The 25328-nt window shown below is 43.5% G+C and overlaps 1 protein-coding gene across 1 annotated transcript in view; it reads right to left on the reverse strand.

Annotated features, from left to right (window-relative positions):
• Positions 1-1983: 1983 nt before the first annotated feature.
• The window catches only part of LOC126278961 (heat shock protein 68-like), a 35952-nt gene continuing 12607 nt past the window's right edge, over positions 1984-25328 (reverse strand). The window contains exon 2 of the mRNA XM_049979250.1: positions 1984-5024. Within this exon, the coding sequence (XP_049835207.1) occupies positions 4533-5024 (492 nt within the window). The 3' untranslated portion in view covers positions 1984-4532. The remainder of the gene's footprint in view (positions 5025-25328) is intronic.

Here is a 25328-nt window from a genome sequence, read left to right on the forward strand (position 1 = left end):
TTGAAGTTAAGGAATTCTGCTACCTGGGCAGTAAAATAACCAATGACGGACGGAGCAAGGAGGACATTAAAAGCAGACTCGCTATGGCAAAATAGGCATTTCTGGCCAAGAGAAATCTACTAATATCAAATACCGGCCCTAATTTGAGGAAGAAATTTCTGAAGATGTACGTCTGGAGTACAGCATTGTATGATAGTGAAACATGGACTGTGGGAAAACCGGAACAGAAGAGAATCGAAGCATTTGAGATGTGGTGCTACAGACGAATGATGAAAATTAGGTGGACTGATAAGGTAAGGAATGAGAAGGTTCTACGCAGAATCGGAGAGGAAAGGAATATGTGGAAAACACTGATAGGGAGAAGGGACAGGATGATAGGGCATCTGCTAAGACATGAGGGAATGACTTCCATGGTACTAGAGGGAGCTGTAGAGGGCAAAAACTGTAGAGGAAGACAGGGATTGGAATACGTCAAGCAAATAATTGAGGACGTAGGTTGCAAGTGCTACTCTGAGATGAAGAGGTTAGCACAGGGGAGGAATTCGTGGCGGGCCGCATCAAACCAGTCAGTAGACTGATGACCAAAAAAAAAAAAAAAAGGAAACAGATGGCTTGGGCATGTAGTGTGGTTGGCAGTAAGCAATGGACAATCTGTTTCTTTAAGTAATTTGCATCGTTTTATCTTGCTTCAACCTTGATGCGAAAGAATATACTTCACTGTCGGAGATTACACTACGTTGGAAGATTTTCTGCGATAAGTTCCATCACCTAGATTAAGAAGCGTTAGATCGCTGTATTTGTCTTTTCCAGATTCCCAGTTACAAACTGTACATTGTGTTTAAAATAAAAACTGTATTTCCTTTAAAATATCCTTTGATTACAGCTGTTAAGAGGTTTACGAGAAAATAAATTTTGCTGTGAGTATTATCATTCGCCGAAAAGTCTCGATAGAATACCACACAAAATAATAAATGAAAATCAGAATTGCGCCTTAGGCTGAACAATGACACAAGTAGGAGTGTCACAATGTACTTCACGCAGAATGTAACTTGGCACTTCCCCTTGTAAATCCTGGGACTAGGAGACGTTTAACAAATAGTATACTTTGTATTGACAATATTTGGCAGTACGTGGTACTATTTTTGCATAAAGCTTCCAATGTCAGCTATATAACATTGTTTTACTGATTGTTACCTGTCTGTGTCCCTTCTGCTTCCGCAGTAACAAATTTGCAAGTTAATGTTATATTACAACCGCTCTACGAGGATTGTGTGTGTGGGCGGAGCGACTGCGTATATCCGCAAGAAGTGCCGAGTTACGTTCTGCGACAGAATTCATCTTCGAGCACCAGTGGGAAAAAACCGCTTTCTGTCTTTATACGACAGTAATACCACCTACACTGCATGCAGATGGTATGTACGCTAAATATCTCAAGTGACACGCATTTATCAGCAGCACGAAGATAGTAACTGTTAACATTCCATCTTGTCACGGAGGATACTTCCGTGAAGCAGCATAAAGTCCAGAGATGGCAAGTGTGTACCGAAACTACGGATGCTTTGTAAAACTGTTATCAATATTCAACCATTATTATTATTCAACTGGTATATCGATGCACCTCCTCGGTATAATGGGTTCTCGTAATTCTGCATTTGTTTCTCTTTTCCCTAAGTATTGCATGTAAGTAGTCACTGTTATTCCCCCACATTGCCAAATACTGCCGTTTCTGTTGTGCTCTTCAGTTTAAATAAAAGGTGTTGACAGCTATTTGCATGTCTATTAAGGGCATATTCCTTCATCTCTACATACTTTCTCCAACCTACATCTGTTTGTAGAAGCTTTGATCTGGCTGTGGAAATTTTGTGCCTCAATTTCTCGCTGCTTTCTAATGCTTATCAAACTATACCTTTCTTCAGCCAAGTTTTGCTGTTATCTCTCTGGTAGTTGTATTAATGTAAGTTCAATGTAATTAACATGCCTAACAAATTTTCTTTTATTTAATACAATATAAATCTGAACAGTTTTTTTTTCATAATAAACAAAACTTGTCAAAGCTTGTGCGAAACTAATGACAGACCTCTTACGGAACAAATTTAAATGAGAACATTTTTCCTTTTTGAAAGTAACAAAAAATTTTCACTTAACAGTCACTTATTTTGAAACATGTATGAACAATGTGATGTAACGAAAACATGGATATAATACTTTCTATAAAACCACAGCAATAATATCACTTAGATGTTCTATCGAAATATCAGCATAGCAGTTTTTGAAAAACATTTTCCGTCTCTAATTAAGCCTCGAAACGCTTTACATGAACATGAGCCAGTAAATAGTGACTTCCTACGGTGAACAATTTTCTGAGGTAGTTCTCATTTACCGTTAGGCCTCAGTTGTACTTTTTAATTAGTTTTTATCGCTTTCGATGATGTTCAAATCTGAGGAGTTGCGTCACAAACCCGTCTTATCTGCTCAGAACCAAATATCAGAGTACTGACACTACTCTTATATTTGGTTCGGAGTATAGAAGACAGGCTGCTTACGAAACTACTTACAAGAGAACCTCCTCCTCGCACCCCCGTCAGATTTATTTATAAGTTGGCACAGTGGATACGCCTTGAAAAACTGAACACAGAGCAATCGGGAAAACAGGAATAAGTTGTGTGGGACTATGAAAAAAATAAGCAAAATATATAAACTGAGTAGTTCATGTGCAATATAAGCAACATCAAGAAGAGCGTGAACTCAGGAGTGCAACGAAACTAGAGGTGCTTTGGAAGTCTTCCCTCGCGCGAAAAGTTTGATTTTTTATTTTCAGTTTATGTCACATCTCTTTTTGGGAGTGATTATCACATCCACAAGGCAACCAGAATCGGGTAACGTAGAAGAATCTTTTTACCCATTCGCCAAGTGTACAAGTTAGGTGGGTCGACAACATATTCCTGTCATGTGACGCACATGCCGTCACCAGTGTCGTATAGAACGTATCAGACGTGTTTTCCTGTGGAGGAATCGATTGACCTATGACCTTGCGATCAAATGTTTTCGTCTCCCTTTGGTGAGGCACGTCCTTTCGTCTACTAATCGCACAGTTTTGCGGTGCGGTCGCAAAACACAGACACTAAACTTATTACAGTTAACAGATACGTCAATGGACGAACGGGAAGATCATATCTTTGCGAAAATAAAGTAAACCTTTCACTCGACGAAAGACTTGAATCGAGGACCTCTCGTTCCGCAGCTGCTCACGCTAACCACGGAACGACGGCGCTCATGAGCTCACACTCTCCTTGATGTTGGCTATCTTTCGCATGGACTATTCAGTTTCTATATTTTGATTATTTTTTTCATAGTTCCAAACTACTTCTTCCTGTTTTCTAGATTGATCTGTGTTCAGTTTTTCAAGGCCCATCCACTGTGCCAACTGAAAGGTGGCTACACTGAGTCACAGCACCAGAGATTGCGCCATAGAGTATTATTTCGCCGCCTCCACTGGCAGTAGTTGTTCAGAGAATTTCGAGGGCAGTTGTATTTCAGAGGTTGCCGTGGGAAGTGCTTGTTGAGAGGATGTCGCAAGCAGTACTAGTTGAAAGCATGTCGTGTGCAATTATTGTTCTGTTGGGCGAGAGAGTAGATGCTGTTCGGTATGTGTAATGTATAGATGGAAAATGTTGCAATGATCACAGTGTATTTTTCGTCAATATACGTGGAGGTAACAAAAAATTGTTTATTTGAAATTTCCTAAATAACAATGCCTGTTGGTCACACGTTCAGTCAACAAAGCATCTGGCTCGTGTTTATGTATTGGACTGTAATTCTGGTTTCTATGTGCAATTATCTGGCTTATTTTTAATTACTTTATTGTACAAGGTGTTTAAAATTTCTTGTCGTATTGAGGAAGAACCGTGCCAGATACATATACGTTGAACCACACTACCACACACAGAACAGTTACACTTGTGTTTTGTTTAGCTTTTATAGTTGCTGGGGACTTAATTAATCAATGGTGTTGACGGAAATTTCCTTTCATTCTTTATTGTTATTATATGCAGTCAGATTGGGTACTAATGCTACTCAGGGCAAAGCGGTTATGAGACTTTGTAGCGGCATACACAGCTTCTAAAATTATTATATTTTCATTATATAACTAAGTCCCCATGCACAACTTATAACTAAATCGGAGGGGGGTGCGATGGGGAGGTTCCCTTGTTAGATCTGAAAATGATTCAGAGTAATCGAAACATGCAGTCTAATTAAAAATGTGCTGCTTGAGACGTAACAACAAATGAGAATTTTCTTAAATGTCTATGCAGTTGCTGCATCTCTCAAGACTATTATGTGGAGTTCAATACAATTTTCGTTTCGTACTATTGTCTTATGCAGTCTCAGTGGGCTCTAGCTTCAAATGTCCTTGCCGAGAAGCCGAAAAAAAAAAGTTTGTGAGCCTCCTCCAAAGATCAGTCTCTCCTACAGGACGTGCGTAACGCTGTCGATAGTCGTGGCGCCGTCGGTGTATCGATTCCTGTGCGCGCTCAGTCGACCTCTTCGATGACGGGCCCGTCGTGCTGCTGCTGCCGGCTGCCGTAGCCGCCGCCGCCGCCGCCGCGGCCGCCGGCCTGCTGGTGCAGCCTCGACATGAGCGGCGCGCACAGTCCCTGCACGTCGCGCAGGCGCTGCTCGTAGTCGGCGCGGTCTGCGCCGGGGTGCGCGTCGAGCCAGCGCAGCACGTCCTCGCAGGCGTCCCTGGCGCGCCGGCGCTCCCCGTCGGGCAACCTGCAGCCAGCGTCGTCCAGCGCCTGGCGCGCGCCGTACACGTAGCCCTCGAGGCGGTTGCGCGCGGCAACGCGCTCGCGCTGGCGCTCGTCCTCGGCGCGGTATCGCTCCGCGTCCGCCAGCATGCGCTCGATCTCCGCCTTGGACAGCCGGCCCTTGTCGTTGCGGATGGTGATGTTGCGCGAGTGGCCCGTGCTCTCGTCGCGAGCCGACACGTTCAGGATGCCGTTCGCGTCGATGTCGAACGTCACCTGCAACAGTGGAGCAGCAAGTTATTTCATGAGGTGCTACATTCCTCTATTCACCATAAGACGCGTGACAGAGTGAACAGGCCTCATCCCCCCTGCACGCCTTCTCCCTTCCTACTCTCATCTTGGTCCAACGTTACGCTTAAACATACGCTTCCATAGCTGACGATGACGATGATGTTTGGTTTGTGTGGCGCCCAACTACGCGGTCATCAGCACCCGTAAAGAGTCCCACTCTTTACACAGTCTAATCTAGCCACTTTCACGAAAGATGATGACGATGAAATGATGAAGACTACACAATCACCCAGTCTGCGGGCAGAGAATGTCCCCAACAGGGCCGAGAATCGAACCCGGGACCCCGGGATCCAGAGGTAGCAACGCTAGCCACTAAACCACGAGCTGCGGACACACCTGAAGACATATGTACACACAACATAGTGAGCGCTTCGTGCACTATAGTAAGTCTTGAAAGTCACTTCGGGTTTGTTGCCGGATCCTAAAATCGGCCCGATTCGATATTTCAGAGATCCAACGGTTCGCCATCTTCAGGAGAATGCTACTTCTGCTGATGAGTCACCCAGCGGGACCGATTAGCAGAAGCAGGATTCTCCTGAATATGGTGAACAATTGAATCGCCGAACTACCGAATCGAGATGATTTTAGGACCCGGCAGCAAACCCGAAGAGACTTTCAAGAAAAACAAACACCGTTTACAACTCATTTATTTTATTGGATAAGCATGCTCTACATCATCCTATCCGTCTGACACTGCACTTGCAATACCCATTATCATCATCATCATCAGTTTACTGCCAAAGGGCAAGTTTTCACTTGGTAGTTCTCCAGGCTGTCCGGTCTTCTGTCATCCTCTTCAGGTCTGCATAATTTCCTCTTTCCTTTATGTTGTCTATCATCTTGTATCTCCTTCTTCCTCTCGGTCTTCTCCCACAAACCAATCCCTCCAATGCATCTACTAGCAAGCACTCCCTTCTCAATGAATGTCCCAACCAGTTCTTTTTCCTATCTCTTACAACCTTCAGCAGACATCTTCTCACACCAACCCTTTCCAATACTCTTTCATTACTTACTCTTCCCATCTAGCTTATTCTCTCCATTCTCCTCCACATTCACATCTTAAATGCTTCTAACAGTTTTTCATCCTCTCGTCTCAGCGTCCATGTTTCTGCCCCATATAGTGCCCACAACCCACACAAAACATTTGCCTAGCCTTTTCCTTAGTCCTTGATCTAATTTGCCACATACAAGTCTCCTCTTTCTGTTGAATGCCTCTTTTGCTAAGGCAATTCGAGTTTTCACCTCCTGGTGACATCTCAAGTCTTCTGTTATTGTGCTTCCAAGATATTTAATTGCACGTACTTGGCTAATAGTAGATTGTCCTATTCTAATATTTGAAAGTCTGCATCTTGTTCTGATGGCCTTACTCTTTGTTTCCGCTGTGTTTATTTGCATCCCATATTCAACAAAAGCTTCATACAGATCTTTCAGCGTGTTATTCTCTGTCTGCTCACTTTCTGCCACTAATACCATGATATCAGCAAATCTTTTACATTCTACTCTTCTTCCACCAATACCTATTCCTCTATTCCCATCTAAGCTCTTCGCAACAATCTCTTCAAGGTATACTTTAAACAATAACTGGGAAAGGCAACAAACTTGCCTGACACCTTGTCTAATGCTGCTTCCTTCTGATACTTCATTTCCAATCCTTATCCTTACTTTCTGGTGTAAATATAGATTCTGAATCAGTCGTCTCTCTTTCCAATCTACTCCTTTCCCCTTCAAAATATCCATCAGCTTGTTCCACTGAACTCTGTCAAAAACTTTTCTAAATCTATAAAAACAGCGAAGATTGCTCTACCTTGTTTCATATATCTTTACCCTATTGTTCTTAACAGGCCAATAGCATCTCTTGTTCCTTTTCCTCTTCTAAATCCGGACTGCTCTTCTGCAATCCCTCTATCCAGCTTGCCATATAGCCTTCTACTCAACGCTTTCGCTTGAGAACTTAGACTGATGGTCCGGTGATCTTCACATTTTTCAGTATTTCTCTTTTTCTCTATTGGTACCATAAGTGTTGCAAGGAAGTCCTCAGACCATTCCCCTTTGTCATATATCTCGTTACAGAGGTAGACTATTTCTTTTCTTGCCTTGTTTCCCAGACTCTTCAACAGTTCTGCTGGCAAATCACCAATTTCACGTGCCTTCCTATTCTTCATCTCCTTCAGCGCCTTTGCAATACCCAGGTAGCGTACATGAAAACAGCTTGTTTATAAAACCGTCTACATCGGTCATTAAAATTTATTTATTTATTATGACGTTTCGTCAACTTCCGTCCACATGAGTCACAGGTTTTACTATTGACACAGAATCTTCTTTAATAAATTCTAAGCTTTGTGATGGAAGTAGCAGAAACACTTTAATAAATAAATATATTTTAATAATCACTCTAGACGGTATTGTGCACAAAACATTGATAGTAATGCAGACTCTTTAGGAAACTATTTCAGTTTTTGGGCCAAATAAATATTAACAGACCACCGAGACTTGGTTTCCTATCCAACATGAGAGGGTGTAAGGTAATGGCAATATTCCAATAGCAGGGATTTGTGATTTCTTTGAATTCTTACGGTATGTAGTGATTCGCAACATTAGGGGTAGCGTCTTTGCTAACCAAAACGTTTTCGTTCCCTATTTCGAACCGTCACCAGCTTAAATTTTGAAAAAAAAATCATCAACAGTGGCGGCCGAAGACTTTCGCCGTAAGAAGTCATCCTCATTCTGCCAACGTCCTTGTCAAAGAAGGCTGAGGATCGGACAGAGGTCCAGCGCATCCTCTTGCCAATGGCGTGCGAAACTTCCGCTAAGGGCGGAAGAATCAGCAATGATCAACGGCATGAGAATGCAGTAAGCAATGGAAAACACTGCATTAAAGACACATAACGCCTGTTCACGAACATTTGGCCTGTAATAGAAAACGTCTCATAATGAATCCTCAATGTTCAAATGTGTGTGAATTCCTAAGGGACCAAACTACTGAGGTAATCGGTCCCTAGACTTACACACTATTTTAACTAACTTAACGCTAAGGACAACACACCCACCCATGCCATCAAAGGAAAAAGATTCCAGATTAACCCAATTTCGGATATCCGCGAGAGGATAGCCAAAGCGGAGGTGTCCATTAGAAAAAGACTAAATAACCAAAGAAAGGACATTGTTCTACGAGTCGGGACGTCAAAATTGAACTTGGTTGGGAAACTATAAAGTCTGGAAAGTGAAATGATAAGGCTCAACCGGGAATTAGTAGGGAGTCGGGGGGTGTGGTTGGGGTAAGAAGACAAGGATTTGTGATCAGTTAACATAGGGGATTCCCCTATGCAGCATAAAAAGAGACTAGTCTTCGTTATGAATAGGAAGGTAATGCAGAGGGTGAGTTACTGTGAGCATTTCAGTGGTAGTACTGTTCTCAACAGAATGAAAAGCAACGCGACAACAATAATTCATGTATACATGCCGATTTCGTATTCTGAAGATGAAAGAGGCAGGAAAGTATATGAGGATACTGAAAGGGTAATACAGTACGTAAAGGGAGATGAAAATCTCATAGTCGTGAGGGGACTGGAATGCAGTTGTAGGGGAAGTAGTAGAAGAAAAGGTTACAGGAGAGTATGGGCATGGCACAATGAATGAGAGAGGAGAAGGACTAATTGAGTTCTATAGTAAATTTATGTCAGTAATAGCGAATACTCTGTTCAAGAATCACAAGAGGAGGAGGTATACTAGGAAAAGACCGGGCGATACGGGAAGGTTAGGGTTAGATTGCATCGTGGTCAGACAGAGATTCGGAAATCAGATTCTGGACTAAGGCGTACCCAGGAGCAGATATAGACTCAGATCTCTATTTAGTAGTGATGTAGAGCAGGCTGAAGTCCAAGAGATTACTCAGGAAGAATCAATACGTAAAGAAGTGAGATACAGAAGTACTAAGGGATGACGTGACACGCTTGAACTGGTCTAAGGCGGTAGATTAAACAGTAAGGAATAGCTCAGCAGGCAGTACAACTGAAACGGAATGGTCATCTCTAAAAAGGTAATCACAGATGTTGGATGGAAACACATAGGCACAGAGTAGTGAAAATCAGAAGAAACCGTGGGTAAGCCAAGAAATATTTCAGTTGATCGATGAAAGACGGAAGTACAAACAAGTTCAAGGAAGTTTAGGAATACATAAATGAATAATAAATAAATAAATAATAGAATAACTAGCAAGTATAGGGAAGCTAAGCCGAAATAGCTGCAGGAAAAGTGGAAGAAATCGAAAAGAAAAGATTGACGGAAAGACTGACTCAGTACATAGTAAATAAAAAAAAAACTTCCTTGATTGACGGAAAGACTGACTCAGAACAGTAAAGCGGAAAAAAACTTCTTTGAAATTAAGAGCAAGGATGGTAACATTAAGAGTGCTACGGGAATTCCACTGTTAAATGCAAAGGAGAGAGCAGATAGGTGGAAAGAGTACACTGAAGGCCTCTTTGAAGGGGAAAAATTGTCTGTTGTTACTATACGAGAAGAAGCAGTAGTCGATACAGAAGGGATAAGGGATCCAGTATCAGAGTAAGAATTTAGAAGAGCTTTGGAATACTTATGATCGAATAAGGCAGAAGGGCTACGGAACATTCAATCACAATTTCTAAAATCACCCGCTGAAATAACATACAAAACTACTATTCACACTGATGTGTAAACTGTATGAGTCTGGCGATGTACCATCCGACTTTCGGAAAAACGTCGTCAACAGAGTTTCGAGGATTGCAATAGCTGACTAGAGTGAGGACTACCTCACAATCAGCCTAATATCTCATCCATCCAAGTTGCTGAGCAGAGAAATAAGCAAAATAACGGGAAAGAAAACTGGGGATGTGTTATGATTAGTAGTTTGAATTTAGGAAAGGTAAGGTAACAGAGAGGCAATTCTGACATAGCAGTTGATAATGGAAGCAAGATTGAGGAAAAATGAAAGCACCCTCATAGGATTTGTTGACCTGGAAAAAGCGTTCGACAATCTAAAATGTTACAATTTGTTCAAAATTTTGAGAAAAATATGGGTAAGCTATGGGGAAAGACTGGTAACGTACAATGTGGACAAAAACCATGGAGGAATAAAAAAAGTGGAAGAGGAAGAACAAAATGCTCGGATTACGAAGAGTGTAAGACAGGGATGTAGTATTTCGCTCCTACTGTTCAGTCTATACATCGAGGAAGCAATGACAGAAATAAAAGAAAGTTTAAGAATGCGATTGAAATTCAAGGTGAAACGATATCAATGATAAGATTCCCTGATGATACTGCTATCCTCACTGAAAGTGAAGAAGACTTAAAGGATCCGCCGAATGGAATGAACAGCCTAATCAGTACGGGGTATGGATTGAGAGTAAATCGAAGAAAGACGAAGATAATGAGAATTAGCAGAAATAACAACAGCGAGAAACTTAACATCGTGGCTGATGATCACGAAGCAGACAAAGTTAAGGAATTCTGATACATAGGCAGCAAAATAATCCATGAAAGTTGGAGCAAGAAGGACATCAAAAGCACACACTACCACCTGCAAAAAGAGCATTCCTGGCAAAGAGAAGTATACTACTATCAAAAGCAGGTCTTAGTTTGAAGAAGAAATTTTCGAGAATGTACATATGGATCACAGCACTGTATGGTAGTGAAAGATGGACTGTGGGAAAACTGGAGCAGAACAGAATCGAAGCATTTGAGATGTGGTGTCACAGGAGAATCTTGAAAATTAAGTAGACTGATAGAGTACGGAGCTAGGAGATGCTGTGCAGAATCGGAGAGGAAAGGAATATGTAGAAAACATTGACAAGAAGAAGGGACAAGGTGATGAAATATGTATTAAGACATCAGGGAATGACTTCCACGGTACTATAAGGAGCTGTAGAGGAGGACAGAGATTGGAACGCATTCAGCAAGTAATTGAGGACGTAGGTTGCGAGTGCTACTCTGAGATGAATATGTTGGCACAGAAGAGGAATTCGCGGCGGACCGCATCAAACCAGTTAGAAAACCGATGACTCAAAATAAATAAATAAATAATAAAATTCTGGCTTTACACAAACATAGGTAATGTGATACCTCTGCAAAGGAGCCAGCGGCTCAAGAGAAACCACTACCGCTTGGAGGGGGCACCTGATTTGTGGACATTGGAGCCATTCTACAGCCACACAGGGGGTAGGCGGGAGGAAGCCTCGCCTCGCTTAAAAACGGACACCTCGCGAAGACCCTAGTGGGCAATGAAAATCGTGCCGAAACTGATAGAGCCCTGCAGACACTGGGACGCACAATAGCCACAAAGGCATCAAATATGAACCGATGTAGGTGCCTGAATTCTGCTGGCTTACTCTTAGAAAGCAAGAATATGTCGACCATTCCAGCACTCTACAGGCACTGGGATGGAGCATAAACAAAGCGCCAAGAATTCGCACAGGAAGTTGCTTGAAAACAAAGAACAACAAAAGAAGTAAGCATGCTTAATAAAGTTTTGTGGCGAGTAAGGACACTCTTTGTAAATCACAAACTCGAGCAGATTCTCAGACAAACAGAATCGTGGGATTTGCAAGGCTTCACGCACAGACAGTCGTTCACAAGGAAGAGTTCTGTGGCTGCTTTCACAACAGCTTAGGAATCCAGAAGAGCATCGAACAACATGTCTGAGGAACGCTTGGAAAGCCTAGGCAGTGAAATCTTGAGAAAGATGCCAGTTCCCAGCTCTCGCAATATAAAGAATTTCCTCCCTGCACTGGGAGGTGTGGTCATGAAACAGCGATCAGTCACTGGACAGCGTTGCAAATATATTCCGCCAATGACCACATCGAGAGGAGAAAACTTTCGAAGAGTCGTTGAGGTATGGATGAGGAGTGAAGGAAGCGCGGAAGCATGGCGTCTCTTCCACCCATCGCCAGTATCCAACTTCCATATCGCGAAAACCCTGTTCGGCTGCGGAAACATACGGAGACCTTTCAACGTGGAAACCGATCTAGGCTGTCGCTACACGGGCGCGGCACACCGACGAGAACTCCCGACTCAGCCACACGGCTAAGAATGAAATGATAATTAAATCAAGACCCTAAGCTGTCGGCAGGCGTTGGTATACATTAACCTGGACAGTTGAAAATGTGTGCCCCGACTGGAACTCGAACCCGGGATCTCCTGCTTACATGGCAGACGCTCTATCCATCTGAGCCAACGAGGGCACAGAAAACAGTGGGACTGCAGCGATTTATACCATTCACGCTCCCCGTGAGAACCACTTTCCCAACTTAATGTCCACACACTACATTCGGAGTGCCCTTGCCCATTACACTTATTACTTGCGGTAGACAATCTTACCGAGTCCCGTAAGAGTTTGGGCAATGCGTGTGCTTCCAGCACAGGAGGAGAAGGTCAGTGGCCGATTAGACTTGTCCGAAAGAACAGATACGATCTTCACAATACTAAGAGGCGACACGTCGTCTTCAATCATCGCCTGGCGCCGTCATGACGATACGGCAAACGTCTATGAAGAATGGTCAGATGATTCATTCCCTCCTTTTTCCCCTTAATAATTGAGTCTTGTCCATGCCCAGTCAAATCAGCCCTGAGTTTGTAATTTTTTTGTTTATTTTTGTGTATAAGTTACTAAAAGTAATGTAGTCGTGTCATACTTTATTCATATAAACAAACTGTTCCACTCGTTTATCAATGTCGTAACCGTTTCCCTTTTCGATATCACTGAGTTAGTGATGTCGCTTTATTGTCGATTCCCAAAGTGGGCAAATGTAATTAGTAATATGTGCGACATTTTATGAAAGAGATCAAATATTCACCATTCACTACATTTTTGGAGCATCCGTGTGGGGCGATCTCATTGGTCATTACCATGCACGTGGTATCATAAAGAAGTTTCCCTGATTCACTACATTTTTGGCGCCCAATGCGGGACCATCTCAGTACTCATCTACATGTAATTTGATGTACGAGATGAGAACTTCTCCCGATTCGCTGAAACCGAGTCAGGTGGGAAATACAAAGAAGTAAATTGTTTCTTATTTCAAAAGTAATCGCCATTAAGTGTTAATACATTTATTCCACTATGAGACATGATAGTGCCATCGTGGAAAGACATTTGCGGTTGCCTACTGAGCCATGATTGTACAAAGGTGTGCACATCTTCGTCTCAAGCAAAGTGATGAGCACAAATATCTTCAGGGCTCCGACAATATGGAAATTGCACCGGCAGAGATTGGGACTATACGGAGCATGTGTGAGGGCTTCCCAAAGAAACTTGTGCAGCGTACTCGGAATAACAAGCACTCCTGCTCCGGGAAAATCAGGATGACCTTTTTATTCCACTTCAAGGGCCTTCGTTGTATATTAACTTTCTGGAGCACGACGCCACAATTTTACGCACAGCGGTACGTGGACACCTTGCAAAAATTTAAAGGTGTCTTCAAATCCAACCGCCCAGGAATCTTGATTGGCGGCATCATTCTGTCGCATGATAATGCCCGAGCACATTTTTCCGACGTTATTTCGAGTACGCTGTAGAACTTTCGTTGGGATGCCCTTACAGATCCTCTTTACAGTCCCTATATCTCCAACACGTGATTTCCGTATTTTTTTAGCCCTGGAAAAAGACATTCGTGGCCGTCGATTTTCGGACGAAGATGTCTGCGTACAATCACGCTTCCGTAGGCAACCACTAACGTCAATCTTTGCAGTCGTTGGCCGTCTTGTCCCACAGGGCTACAGAGTATGAACAGTTATTCCTCTCACATTTGAAATAAGCAAATTTTCTATTTTAGTGCCTCTTATATTTTAACCAAAGTACACTCATTTAAAAACAAATCAGAGGGAGAGAGAGAAAGCTGAACCATGATTCTTACCACCTGCCTGGCGCCTTCGGTCTTCTCTCGCATCATTAAACACTCGCGACCACCAAGCGAGCGAAAAGCAGTCGATATCGGACGAGATTGTTACGGACTAATGAACAGTTTACCTTTTACTATTGCATGGTTGTGAACGCCCACAGGAAGACGCGGTCGCGGACGATGACCATGCTGTAACAGAATGAACCTCATGTGTCTCTGGGCAGACCTTCTGTAGGCTAACTGGTGACACCCTCTGCTTAGCCTCCGGCATCAAGGAATAGCGCCTTACTTCGCAAGAAGGTGAATGGCTGGAGTGTGCTTCCTACGACGTAGTGTCCACTCCATTTTTGCCCCAGAGGTTCCCTGCCCTGGCGCATTCTCAACTACTGGAACTGTCTTTTCTTTTGTTATCTGTGTGTGTCCCAGAAGCAAAATCATGTTCCTTTAGAACTTCAACCGTCTTTAACTGTTGCCATAACCCAGAGTAAATTATTAACTCCTATGGAAATGGAAGGAGCCGAAATCTGTTGCCTGATTTCGGTTCCTCGTATGTTTGGAATCATTCTTATAAACCTTCTCTTATCCCTGAGATTTCTGTAATGGTTTGATTCGTCTTCGATTTTCAAGTACTTCGACATAAAATTCATGTTTCAGTAAGTAATACACTGAAGATCTATGCATCATCAAAGTGACCTGAATATATGGTCTTATTTTCTACTTATTGCGTTAAAATATTGACCAGTCTTGATCGGAAGCTTTATAATCACTCTTCAAATTGGTAACCGATTTCGATTTTTATCACAAATCATCTTCAGTTCATGTCCCTTCAGACGGTGAACAGAGAGGCTGGAGCATTGGTAAGCGTCGGAGGACACCACTGGTAACTGCTATGGTGCAATTTCGTATGACAACAGCAGCACTCTGGTGCTCATCCCACACACCCTGACTGCAAACTTGTAAGTCGGTCTGGTGTGTGGTGATTCGACCAGTTATGCTGCCATTCATGAACATCAGTACAGGGGGCATTTTCCAACAGGATAACGGTCGTCCACACACCGCTGTTGCAACGCAACGCTCTCCACAGAGTCGACATGTTGCCTTAGCCTGTGCATCACTAGATCTGTCTCCAATCGAGCACATATAGGACACAATCGGACGGCAACTCCAGCGTCACCTCCAACCAGCATTAACTAGCCCTTTATTAATCAACGAAGTGCAACAGGCATGAAACTCCATCCCACAAACTGATATCCAACACCTATACAACACAATACCTGCCCATTTGCATGCATGATTCGATATACTCGTGGCTGTACCAGTTACTTACGATCCAGCGTTTCATTTTTGCAATGCCCTTCCTTGCACTTACATTAACCTGTGACCTTGCAGTGTTAATCATTTAAAATGGTTACCTAGACGAAGGAATTACCGAAATTTCATTACTCTACATTCATTATTAATTAGTGTTGCGATTTTTTCTTCCATTGTAGTTTAGCTAGCGACCAACTTACGTGGAGTAAACAACCGTCTTCATCATCTGCATTTGTACTTTTCAAACGATGATATAGGACATATGGTGTACCAGTACTATACGGAACTTGCTTGCATCAGTAAATATCATTTTAACCGCGGTATCTGGATGTCGCATTCCTAATCACTGATGGTGGTCGTAAGGATGATGTCTAACCTGTAGTGCAAAAATTTCAGTTTAACGACAGCGGCGACGATTTTCTAAACCCCTTTCGAAGGAATCATTGCGGCTTTTGGCGTAGCCAGTTTAAAGAAATCACGGAAAACCTTAATGTGGGAAGCTGGATTGAGATTTGAACCACAACATTCCAGAAGAAGACCACAGTTTCTTATGACACTCTCTCTTCGCTCCATTATCTCAAACATCGCCTAGTCTATTAACAACGTGCACAGGAGCATCCGGAACTTGTGCGACCCTCGAACAGATAACAGTACAGGCGAAAAGAAAAATATATTTTCAGATTATATGGTAAGCCCATTCGCATGAAGTATCTCTTTATCCCTCCACCCCAACATGCATAGACTAGCAGGCACATAATTCAATGACCAATAGGAATGTTAAAAATGCCTTTAGTAAAACTGCGCTTCTGATTGAAACGAAAACTGTTAAACTAAACTAAACCCGAAACTAATGGCTAGCAGTACACACTCAGAAGTAAATTACCTAAATAAAATAAATCAATGAACAAACCAACCATAAGCGAATGCGAAAACACACCAACAAACTGCTTCTCGTTCCAAGCCAATGATAAATTATGCCGCATACACCGCCTGACTCAAAAATTAGGAACGCAGAAGATAGGGTCGGATCTCAATGTAATTTGGCACACGTACGGCTGGAGTTTGTGTGACAGGAAAAATGGTCACTAGACTGCATTCATTTTCTTTGTGTTAAGTTTCGTTATTGGTCCTGGAAGGGTATATAAGGGGTGTGAACAGCGGCGGATATTGAGTGGTGATTGTGAAGTACACAGAGATGGCACGTACATATGTGAGACACCGTTATCACCAGAAGGGAGGATCGCAGTATGGTGCATCATGAACAGTGTAACTCCTTCCAATCCGCGCCTGCCATTCGAAAACAAGTAATGGACTCCTTGCAATATCGTCCTTCCGCGTCATTGGTCAATAAGAAGCAGCGGCCGGACTCCAGTTTGTAGCACAATACAAATGGCTGGTTTGCAGAGGTCCCGTAATCGTGAAGCATGGACTGCAGATGAATTGCGTCACACTGCTTTCAGTGTCTAATCGTAGTTCTATACTGCCTGGAATGACCATTGTCAATGAGTGTGGCGACGATTCTTTCAATTTATTCGAGACGGACAGTGGTGTTATTGAGTGGGGAGCCATCGGTTGTGACTTCAAGTCAGCAGGTAGTGATACGGTGGCCGCACAGTTATACGTCACGGACATTCTATGTCTCCGTGTCTTACCTCCCATCCGACCGTGCTGTGGTGCCAATTGTCAGCAGAACAATTTTCATTCAAACATGGCACATGTCTCTATGATCCGTTGCGTCATACTGAACCACTCCCGTGGCCAGCAAGATTCTCACATCGTCCTCTACAGAACACGCGTCCAACTAATTCGTACGTACACTATGTAATCAAAAGTATCCGGACACCCTCAAAAACATACGTCTTATATATTAGGTGCAATGTGCTGCCACTGCCAGGTACTCCATATCAGCGACCTCTAAAGTCATGGCATCTTGAAAGAGCAGAATGGGCCGCTCTGCGGAAATCACGGACTTGGAACGTGGTGATTGGGTTTCACTTGTGCCATTCGTCTGTACGCGAGATTTCCACACTCCTGAACATCCATAGGTCCACTGCTTCCCATGTGATAGTGATGTGGGAACGTGAACGGACACAGGACAAAAGCGTACAGGTCGACCACGTTTGTTGACGGACTGAGACTGCCGACAGTTGAAGATGGTCTTCATGTGTAATACGCAGATATCTTTCCAGACCATCACACAGGAATTACATGCTGCATCAGAATCCACTACAAGTACCTTGACAGTTAAGCGGGCGGTGAGAAAACTTGGATTTCATGGTCGAGTGGCTACTCATAAGCAACACATCACGCCGGTAAATGCCAAACGACGCCTCGCTTGGTGTAACGAGCGTAAACATTGGACGATTGAACACTATAAAAACATTGTGTGAAGTGACGGGTCACGGTACATAATGTGGCACTCCGATGGCAGGGAGTGGGTATGGAGAATGCCCGCTGTACGTCATCTGCCACCGTGTGTAGTGCCAACAGTAAAATTAGGAGTCGTTGGTGTTATGGTGTGGTCGTGCTTGTAATGGAGGGGGATTTCACTCCTTGTTTTGCTTGGCACTAGCACAGCATAGGCCTACATTGATGTTTTAAGCACCGTCTTGTTTCTCACTGTTGAAGAGCAATTCGGGGACGGCGATTGCATCTTTCAACACGATCGAGCACCTGTTCATAATGCCCTGCCTGTGGCAGGGTGGTTACACGACAATAACATCCCTGTAATGGACTGGCCTGTACAGAGTCCTGACTTGAATACTACAGAACACCTTTGGGTTGTTTTGGAACGCCGACTTCGTGCCAGGCCTCACCTACTAACATCGATATCTCTCCTCAGTGCAGCACTCCGTGTAGAATGGGCTGCCATTCCCCAGGAAACCTTCGAGCACCTGATAGAACGTATGCCTGCGGAAGTGGAAGCTGTCATCAAGGCTGTGGGTGGGGCAACAGCATACTGAACTCCACCATTACCGATGGAGGCCGCTACGAACTTCTAAGTCATTTTCAGCCAGATGTCCGGATACTTTTGATCAGATAGTGTAGCTCCATCCAAGTGCCAGTATCCAGTGTCAAGCACTTATTTACTGTGGTCCAGCTTGCCTCACGAGAGAATACAAAGAGCTCATGAGACCACCCTCAACCGAGTCAGTGCCTGAATCCAGGACAGAGATAGAGCATCACGATACTAATTAGTGTACTCATACTGTCTAGTTCTTTGTAAGTTTGACACGATTTTGTCATCATTGTAATAACATCACATATCTTTACAAGCAGCTCTGTTTCATTTAATTCTCCTCATTTCTGGGCGCTTCAGTTTTTTTTTTTTTTTTTTTTTTTTTTTTTTTTTTTTTTTTTTTTTTTTTTTTTGGCAGGCAGTGTACTACCTTAATAATCTATAAAGAAAGTTTTCAAATAATGCGTACCCTGTCTGATCCAAAACGTCCAGCAATATATTAGGGGGCGTTAATGTGAGATGTGTGCACCTTTCGCCTTCACGACGGCTTGAACTCCGCTGTGAACAATTTCAGTGATGTACCTAAATGATTTTGGAAGAATGTTAGGCCATCGTTCCTCAAGAGCAAGAGGCAAAACCAGAGGACGTAGTGAGGCGGGCACCGAAGAAGACATTGTACCTAATCCCATATAAGTTTTCTTGGGTTCAGGTCGGAGCTAATGACACTCCAGTCCATTTCAGGAATATTATTGTCCACAAACCATTTCCTCACACTTTCTTCTTTGTCGGAGAGTGCATTGTCATGTCAATATAAAGAATTATCGCCTTTGAACAGTTCCTCTATTCTACGCCGATCACAATGCTGTAAAGTATGTTCATATTCGTCCGCATTTTGCGTTCTCTCAAGTACGAGGCGTGTTTCTTAAGTAAGTACCGTTTTGAAATTAAAAAAAGACGTGCTAAGACATCTCAATAATTTTATTTTCACAGGAAAGCCTACACCTTAATCTACGCACTGGCGCCATTACAGTCGAATTCTTCCTTGTTTACGTTGTGTACTGAGTGTTTAAGGTGCCTCCGATAATCGTGAGCCCCGCCGACTGTGAACTAAGGGCTGTTACAAGATTTCTTAGTGCTAAAAGCCTAAAAGCGATCGATATTCGTCGTGAGATCTCTTCAGTTTCCTCGAGTCGTGGTATGGTAAGAAAGTGGGTGAGAGCATTTAAAGACGGCCGCACAAATGTGCACGATGAACAACGGAGTGGGCGTCCTTCGGTCGTAAATGAAAGTTTGGTGCAGGAAGTGGACAATAAGGTGAGAGAAAACAGACGCTTTACGATTTTCTCCTTACGGGATGACTTTCCTAATGTTTCTCGTAGTGTTTTGTATGTCATTGTGAGCGATCACTTGAATTACCGAAAATTCTGCGCACGTTGGGTACCGAAAATGCGGACGAATGTACACAAAACCAAACGTTTAGACAGTGCATTGACTTTCCTTGAGTGGTACCACAACGACGGTGACGATTTCTTAAGCCAAATTGTTACGGGCGATGAAACATGGGTGGCCTACGCTACACCAGAATCAAAGCAACAGCCCATGGAAGTTGAGGAAGGGCATCGTTTTGCTGCAAGACGATGCCCGTCCTCATGTGGCGAATCAGACCAATGATCTCATAACATCTTTTCGATGGGAAAGTCTAGATCATCCTCCGTACACCCTCGATCTTGCATCTAGTGACTACCATCTGTCCCTGCACTTGAAGAAACACCTGGGCGGTCAGCGTCTTCAAGACGATGACGAAGTCAAAACAGTGGTGATGCAGTGGTTAACAAGTCAGGCGGCAAAACTGGTACAACGTTATGACAAGTTCCTCAATAATGACGGAAATTATGTAGAAAAGTAGATTTTTCATGTAAAAATAAAATTATTGAGATATCTTAGCACGTCATTTTTTAGATTTCAGAACGGTACATACTTAAAAAACACGCCTGGTTTAGTAAAGAGATCATATCCCAACCACGAAAAACATCTTCATATCGCAATACCACCTGTTCTATTACCCACTGTTACTGGGTATCGTTCTCTAGTCAATCGCCAAACTCAAAAGCTTCTCTCGAACTGCCAAGTATTCATCACCAAAAATCACCTGTTCCAGTCATCCACTGCCCCATTTGACGTCATCTCAGGCATCACTTAGAACTGACTACAGATGTTTGTGGCTTGAGAGACCCTGCTCTTCCATTGTATCATACTCTTCTTTAACTCCCTACGTACAGTCATTCTGTTACCTTGGCAGTCGGTACCAGTTTACAGCTCACGAGTGATTCCATTGTTGATTTCTTGCGATGTTTTACAACCACCCTCCGTAGTGCTTCAAATGGCTCTGCGCACTATGGGACTTAACATCTGAGGTCATCAGTCCCCTAGCAGTTAGAACTACTCATACCTAACTAATCTAAGGACATCAGAAACATCCATGCCTGAGGCAGGATTCGAACCTGCGACCGTAGCGATCTCGCGGTTCCATACTGAAGTGCATAGAACCGCTCGGTCACAAAAGCCGGCTCTCCGTAGTGGTAGACGGTCCCTATACGTCAGTACATGAGGACCGCCTGGTCTTTGATTTGTAGTCGTTCCTTCGAGTTTCTACTTTCCAGTCACATTACGACCGTTCGACTTGGGTAGCTTTACAAGTGTTGAAATGTCTCTTAAGGATTTGCTACGCAGGTGACACCTAAGAACTATCTCGTTCGTAATCGTGAGCTCTCTTGACTGAATCATTCTGTTGTTACTACTTCTGTAGTGACAACAAAATACTCCCCGCCGCCTACTGTACTATCAGGTTCTCCTCTCATGAAAGGTAGCAGTCAGTTCTACGTTACGTAGTGCTGTCTGGATACATTTGATCAGCTAGTGACGTAGACCCTCCTTGACACGCTATCATGGTCGGTATGTTGCAGCTCAAACCAATTTTCAACCGCGATCCTATGACCGCGTAAATGTGGATGGTTCATACGATGACACAATGCAGAACTGCTTCAAGTACGCTCAGTCGAGGTAATGTCAGCAGGTTTCCCATGCCATTAAATTCTGTTGATGGTTGTCTCCTTTTGGAAGGTGTTCGGTAGATGGGTGTGATGTGCTCGTACATTATTGTCTTGAACCCATCGCTCGAATTTTGACTGCAGATCTAGACAGCGTGGTGGAGGTAACCGTCTCGATACTGCACAACGCTCAATTTAGCCGCGAGATCGATAAAAGGCGCCCGACGTACGTAGATGATACCTATGTGGCCCATCTTCCTGCAGACCCCATCACTCTGTTCTACGATAAGCATCAGATGTCTGACAAATCATATACTCGTCGGTGAAGAGAATCTAACGCCATCGCCTTAGCGCAACACGGTAAATCGCCCCACCCCTTTACTAGCGGTGCTTTGGAATGGCTTGTACGGTTGTTGCTAATGCGACTTGATACTTCATGTCGTACATTGCGTAACTAAAAGTCGAGGGAGTATTTCATGCAGCCACTTACGTTATTAACGTATCATGTACACATACTACCCAAGTGTCGTGAATTTTGTTCATAGTAATTGACAAGATCGATAAGACTGAATACTGGCAATGCTCTTTACACAATGTTATACAATAACGCCATACACATGTATAGTATTTTTTCTTTGTGTCCATAAAAATAAATAAGATGAATACGTATAATTGTTCTTGTTTGGGACTAGAATTGTGACAATATTTCATGTCCGTCCAAACGTACATCACAGATCATTGTCACTAAGTCGGCAACATCTGACATCAATCAACAACGATATTATCACTGCAGGTATTCTTTCTGAGAAGCAGCTAAGCAGCTAATAAACTAGCCCGTAATCACTAATGGCACTACACAGCAGAGTCGTTGATACCAAGATAATAAAAGTGCTTCACAACCTAAACAGAAAGAAAAAATAATAATAGCACTTGCTTGTAACAACAGTAGAAACTGATAGACGTTACCTACGTTGATTGCATTTACGTTCCAACCGCAGAGAAGAATTGTGACACGTATGAGGCAAAAGCTCTGCATAACGTACGTACGTAGACACTCACATCAGCAGTCTCATTTTCCCTTGTAGTTTATGGCAGCCTGACAGTTTCCGCTGCCAAATGAGATGGAGAAGAGCCAAATACCGGGTTACGACATTAACTCGACGTCTAGGATATTACGTGCACACGACGGTAGACTGTCGAATGAGAAACTTGCTTATAGAGTCGCATGCGTCCAATTCTGTACATATTCTGATAATTCTGAGCCATTTGTTGCTGTTCCCTTTAATACTCACGAGAAGGTTATTTTTCGAGCATTCTGAGAATCTTCAAGAAATTACATCTTCCTATGACGCACAACAGTAGGGAGGAAGAAAAATGTATTTTCTCGTGTATTATTTTCGTTTCTAATTCTAGTATTTACTAATTAGCCAAGACATTACACCTTGTTAACAGTGTATCGGTGCACCTTTGGAACGAAATACAGGAGTTAATCTGCGTGACATGGATTCCACAGTAACTTGGTATGTTTCTAGATGTCTACGCATAGGTCACGTATTTTGGTTTTTGAGTACGGAGCTCGCACCCAACAGCATCCCACATCTCTTCCGTCGGCTTCACGTCAGGCGAATTCGGTGGTCAGGGTATCAGTGCGAATTTACAGTCATGCTCGACTAACCACTTTAGCACGAGTAGTGCCTTTTGACATGGGCAATTAGCCTGCTGGAAGATGACATCGCTGTCGCGGGAAAGCTCAATCATGAAACGAGGTAGGTGGTCCGCAAAACGTTTTGCGTAATCCACATCCGTCACGGTACCTCCGATTATTACCACATCTCACACGTGAATGTGCGCCATAATTAATAAATTAAGACTGCCCTCGTCAGTTTGTTTCTGTAGCGCTGTGCATGTTTCGCCAGGATGACGGCGCGTTCGGACACAGTCATCACCTTGACGTAACAAGCAACGTGAATCGTCGAAAGAGGCAACACGTTTCCATTGATACACGGTCCAAACTCGATGATCCATTGCCCACTCCAGACTTAATTGACTATATTGTTGGGTCAGTGTGGCGACAGTTTGGGGCCGTCTGCTGCGGGTTCCCATATTCAGCGGTGTCTGCCGAAAGCCGTGTTCCGAAACACTAGTGCCTGCAAGAGTCCCAGTTACCTAGATGCTGACAACAGTAGCACTCAAGTAGCCGACCTGCTTCGTTATTCAAAATTTGTCCTTGCTCCGCTTGTACACCAGTCCTTATCGGACTAAGTGTGCGCGATATCACAAGGTGGCCTTCAATATCACGGCGGGCAGTGGCAATAATTTTTTGTGTACCTTAACATCGAATCCTGAGACTGGAGAAATGTTTTGTTAACGCCTATGCGGTTATGAAAGAAACTTGGAGTTTCACGACACCGATTCCACAACATAGAACACGAGTTTCTACGAACGGTCTTTAAAGACGCTTTATTTCAAAAATAATAGTTATGCCAAAAGGACGCACAACTACTTTTTATCAGTTTTAAGGAAAACATAGCTGGAATTTAATATATTAAGTAAAGACAAAACTCTTACATTTTTGTCTCTCTATTAGAAATTCCTTTCGCTGTTAATATAACACGTACGAAAGTTTCCCACTTTGCGAAAAAAGTGGTATTTACATAAAAGGAGAAGATATTTGCGTTTGATAGAAGTATCATCTGCCTGTTTATAAGAGCTTTTAGTACTTTTCTAATTTAGTGGATTTCTGTCGCAATGGCTGAAAGATGATTGACACAACAGACTTCACTGAACTCAGTTTTACACTACTGGCCATTACAATTGCTACACCACGAAGATGACGTGCTACAGACGCGAAATTCAACCCACAGGAAGAAGATGCTGCGATATGCAAATGATTAGCTTTTCAGAGCATTCACACAAGGTTGGCGCCGGTGGCAACACCTACAACGTGCTAACATGAGGAATCTTTTCAACCGATTTCTCATACACAAACAGGAGTTGACCGGCGTTTCCTAGTGAAACGCTCTTGTCATGCGTCGTGTAAGGAGAAATGCGTACCATCACGTTTCCGACTTTCATAAAGGTCGGATTGTGGCCTATCGCGATTGCGGTTTATCGTATCGCGACATTGCTGCTCGCGTTGGTCGAGATCCAGTGGCTGTTAGCAGAATATGGAATCGGTGGGTTCAAGAGGGTAATATGGAACGCCGTGCTGGAGCCCAACGGCCACGTATCACTAGCAGTCGAGATGACAGGAATCCTATCCGTATGGCTGTAACGGATCGTGCAGCCACGTCTCGATCCCTGAGTCAACAAATGGGGACGTTTGCAAGACAACAACCATCTGCACGAACAGTTCGACGACGATGGCGTTTGCAGCAGCATGGACTATCAGTTCGGAGACCATGGCTGCGGTTACCCTTGACGCTACATCACAGACAGGAGCGCCTGCGATGGTCTACTCAACGACGAACCCGGGTGCGCGAATGGCAAAACGTCATTTTTCGGATGAATCCAGGTTCTGTTTACAGCATCATGGTGGTCGCATCCGTGTTTGGCGACATCGCGGTGAACGCACATTGGAAGCATGTATTCGTCATCGCCATACTGGCGTATCACCCGGCGTGATGGTATGAGGTGCCATTGGTTACACGTCTCGGTCGCCTCTTGTTCGCATTGACGGCACTTGGAACAGTGGATGCTACATTTCAGATGTGTTACGACCCGTGGCTCTACCCTTCATTCGATCCCTGCGAAACCCTACATTACAGCATGATAATGCACGACATCATATTGCAGGTCCTGTACGGGCCTTTCTGGATACAGAATATGTTCGACTGCTGCCCTGGCCAGCACATTCTCCAGGTCTCACACTAATTGAAAACGGCTGGTCACTGGTAGCCAAGCAACTAGCTCGTCACCATACGCCAGCCACTACTCTTCATGGACTGTGGTATAGTGTTGAAGCTCCATGGGCAGCTGTACCTGTACACGCCATCCAAGCTCTGTTTGACTCAATGCCCAGGAGCAGGAAGGCCGTTATTACGGC

This window comes from Schistocerca gregaria, chromosome 1 (assembly GCF_023897955.1).
Source record: "Schistocerca gregaria isolate iqSchGreg1 chromosome 1, iqSchGreg1.2, whole genome shotgun sequence".
Classification (NCBI taxonomy): domain Eukaryota; kingdom Metazoa; phylum Arthropoda; class Insecta; order Orthoptera; family Acrididae; genus Schistocerca; species Schistocerca gregaria.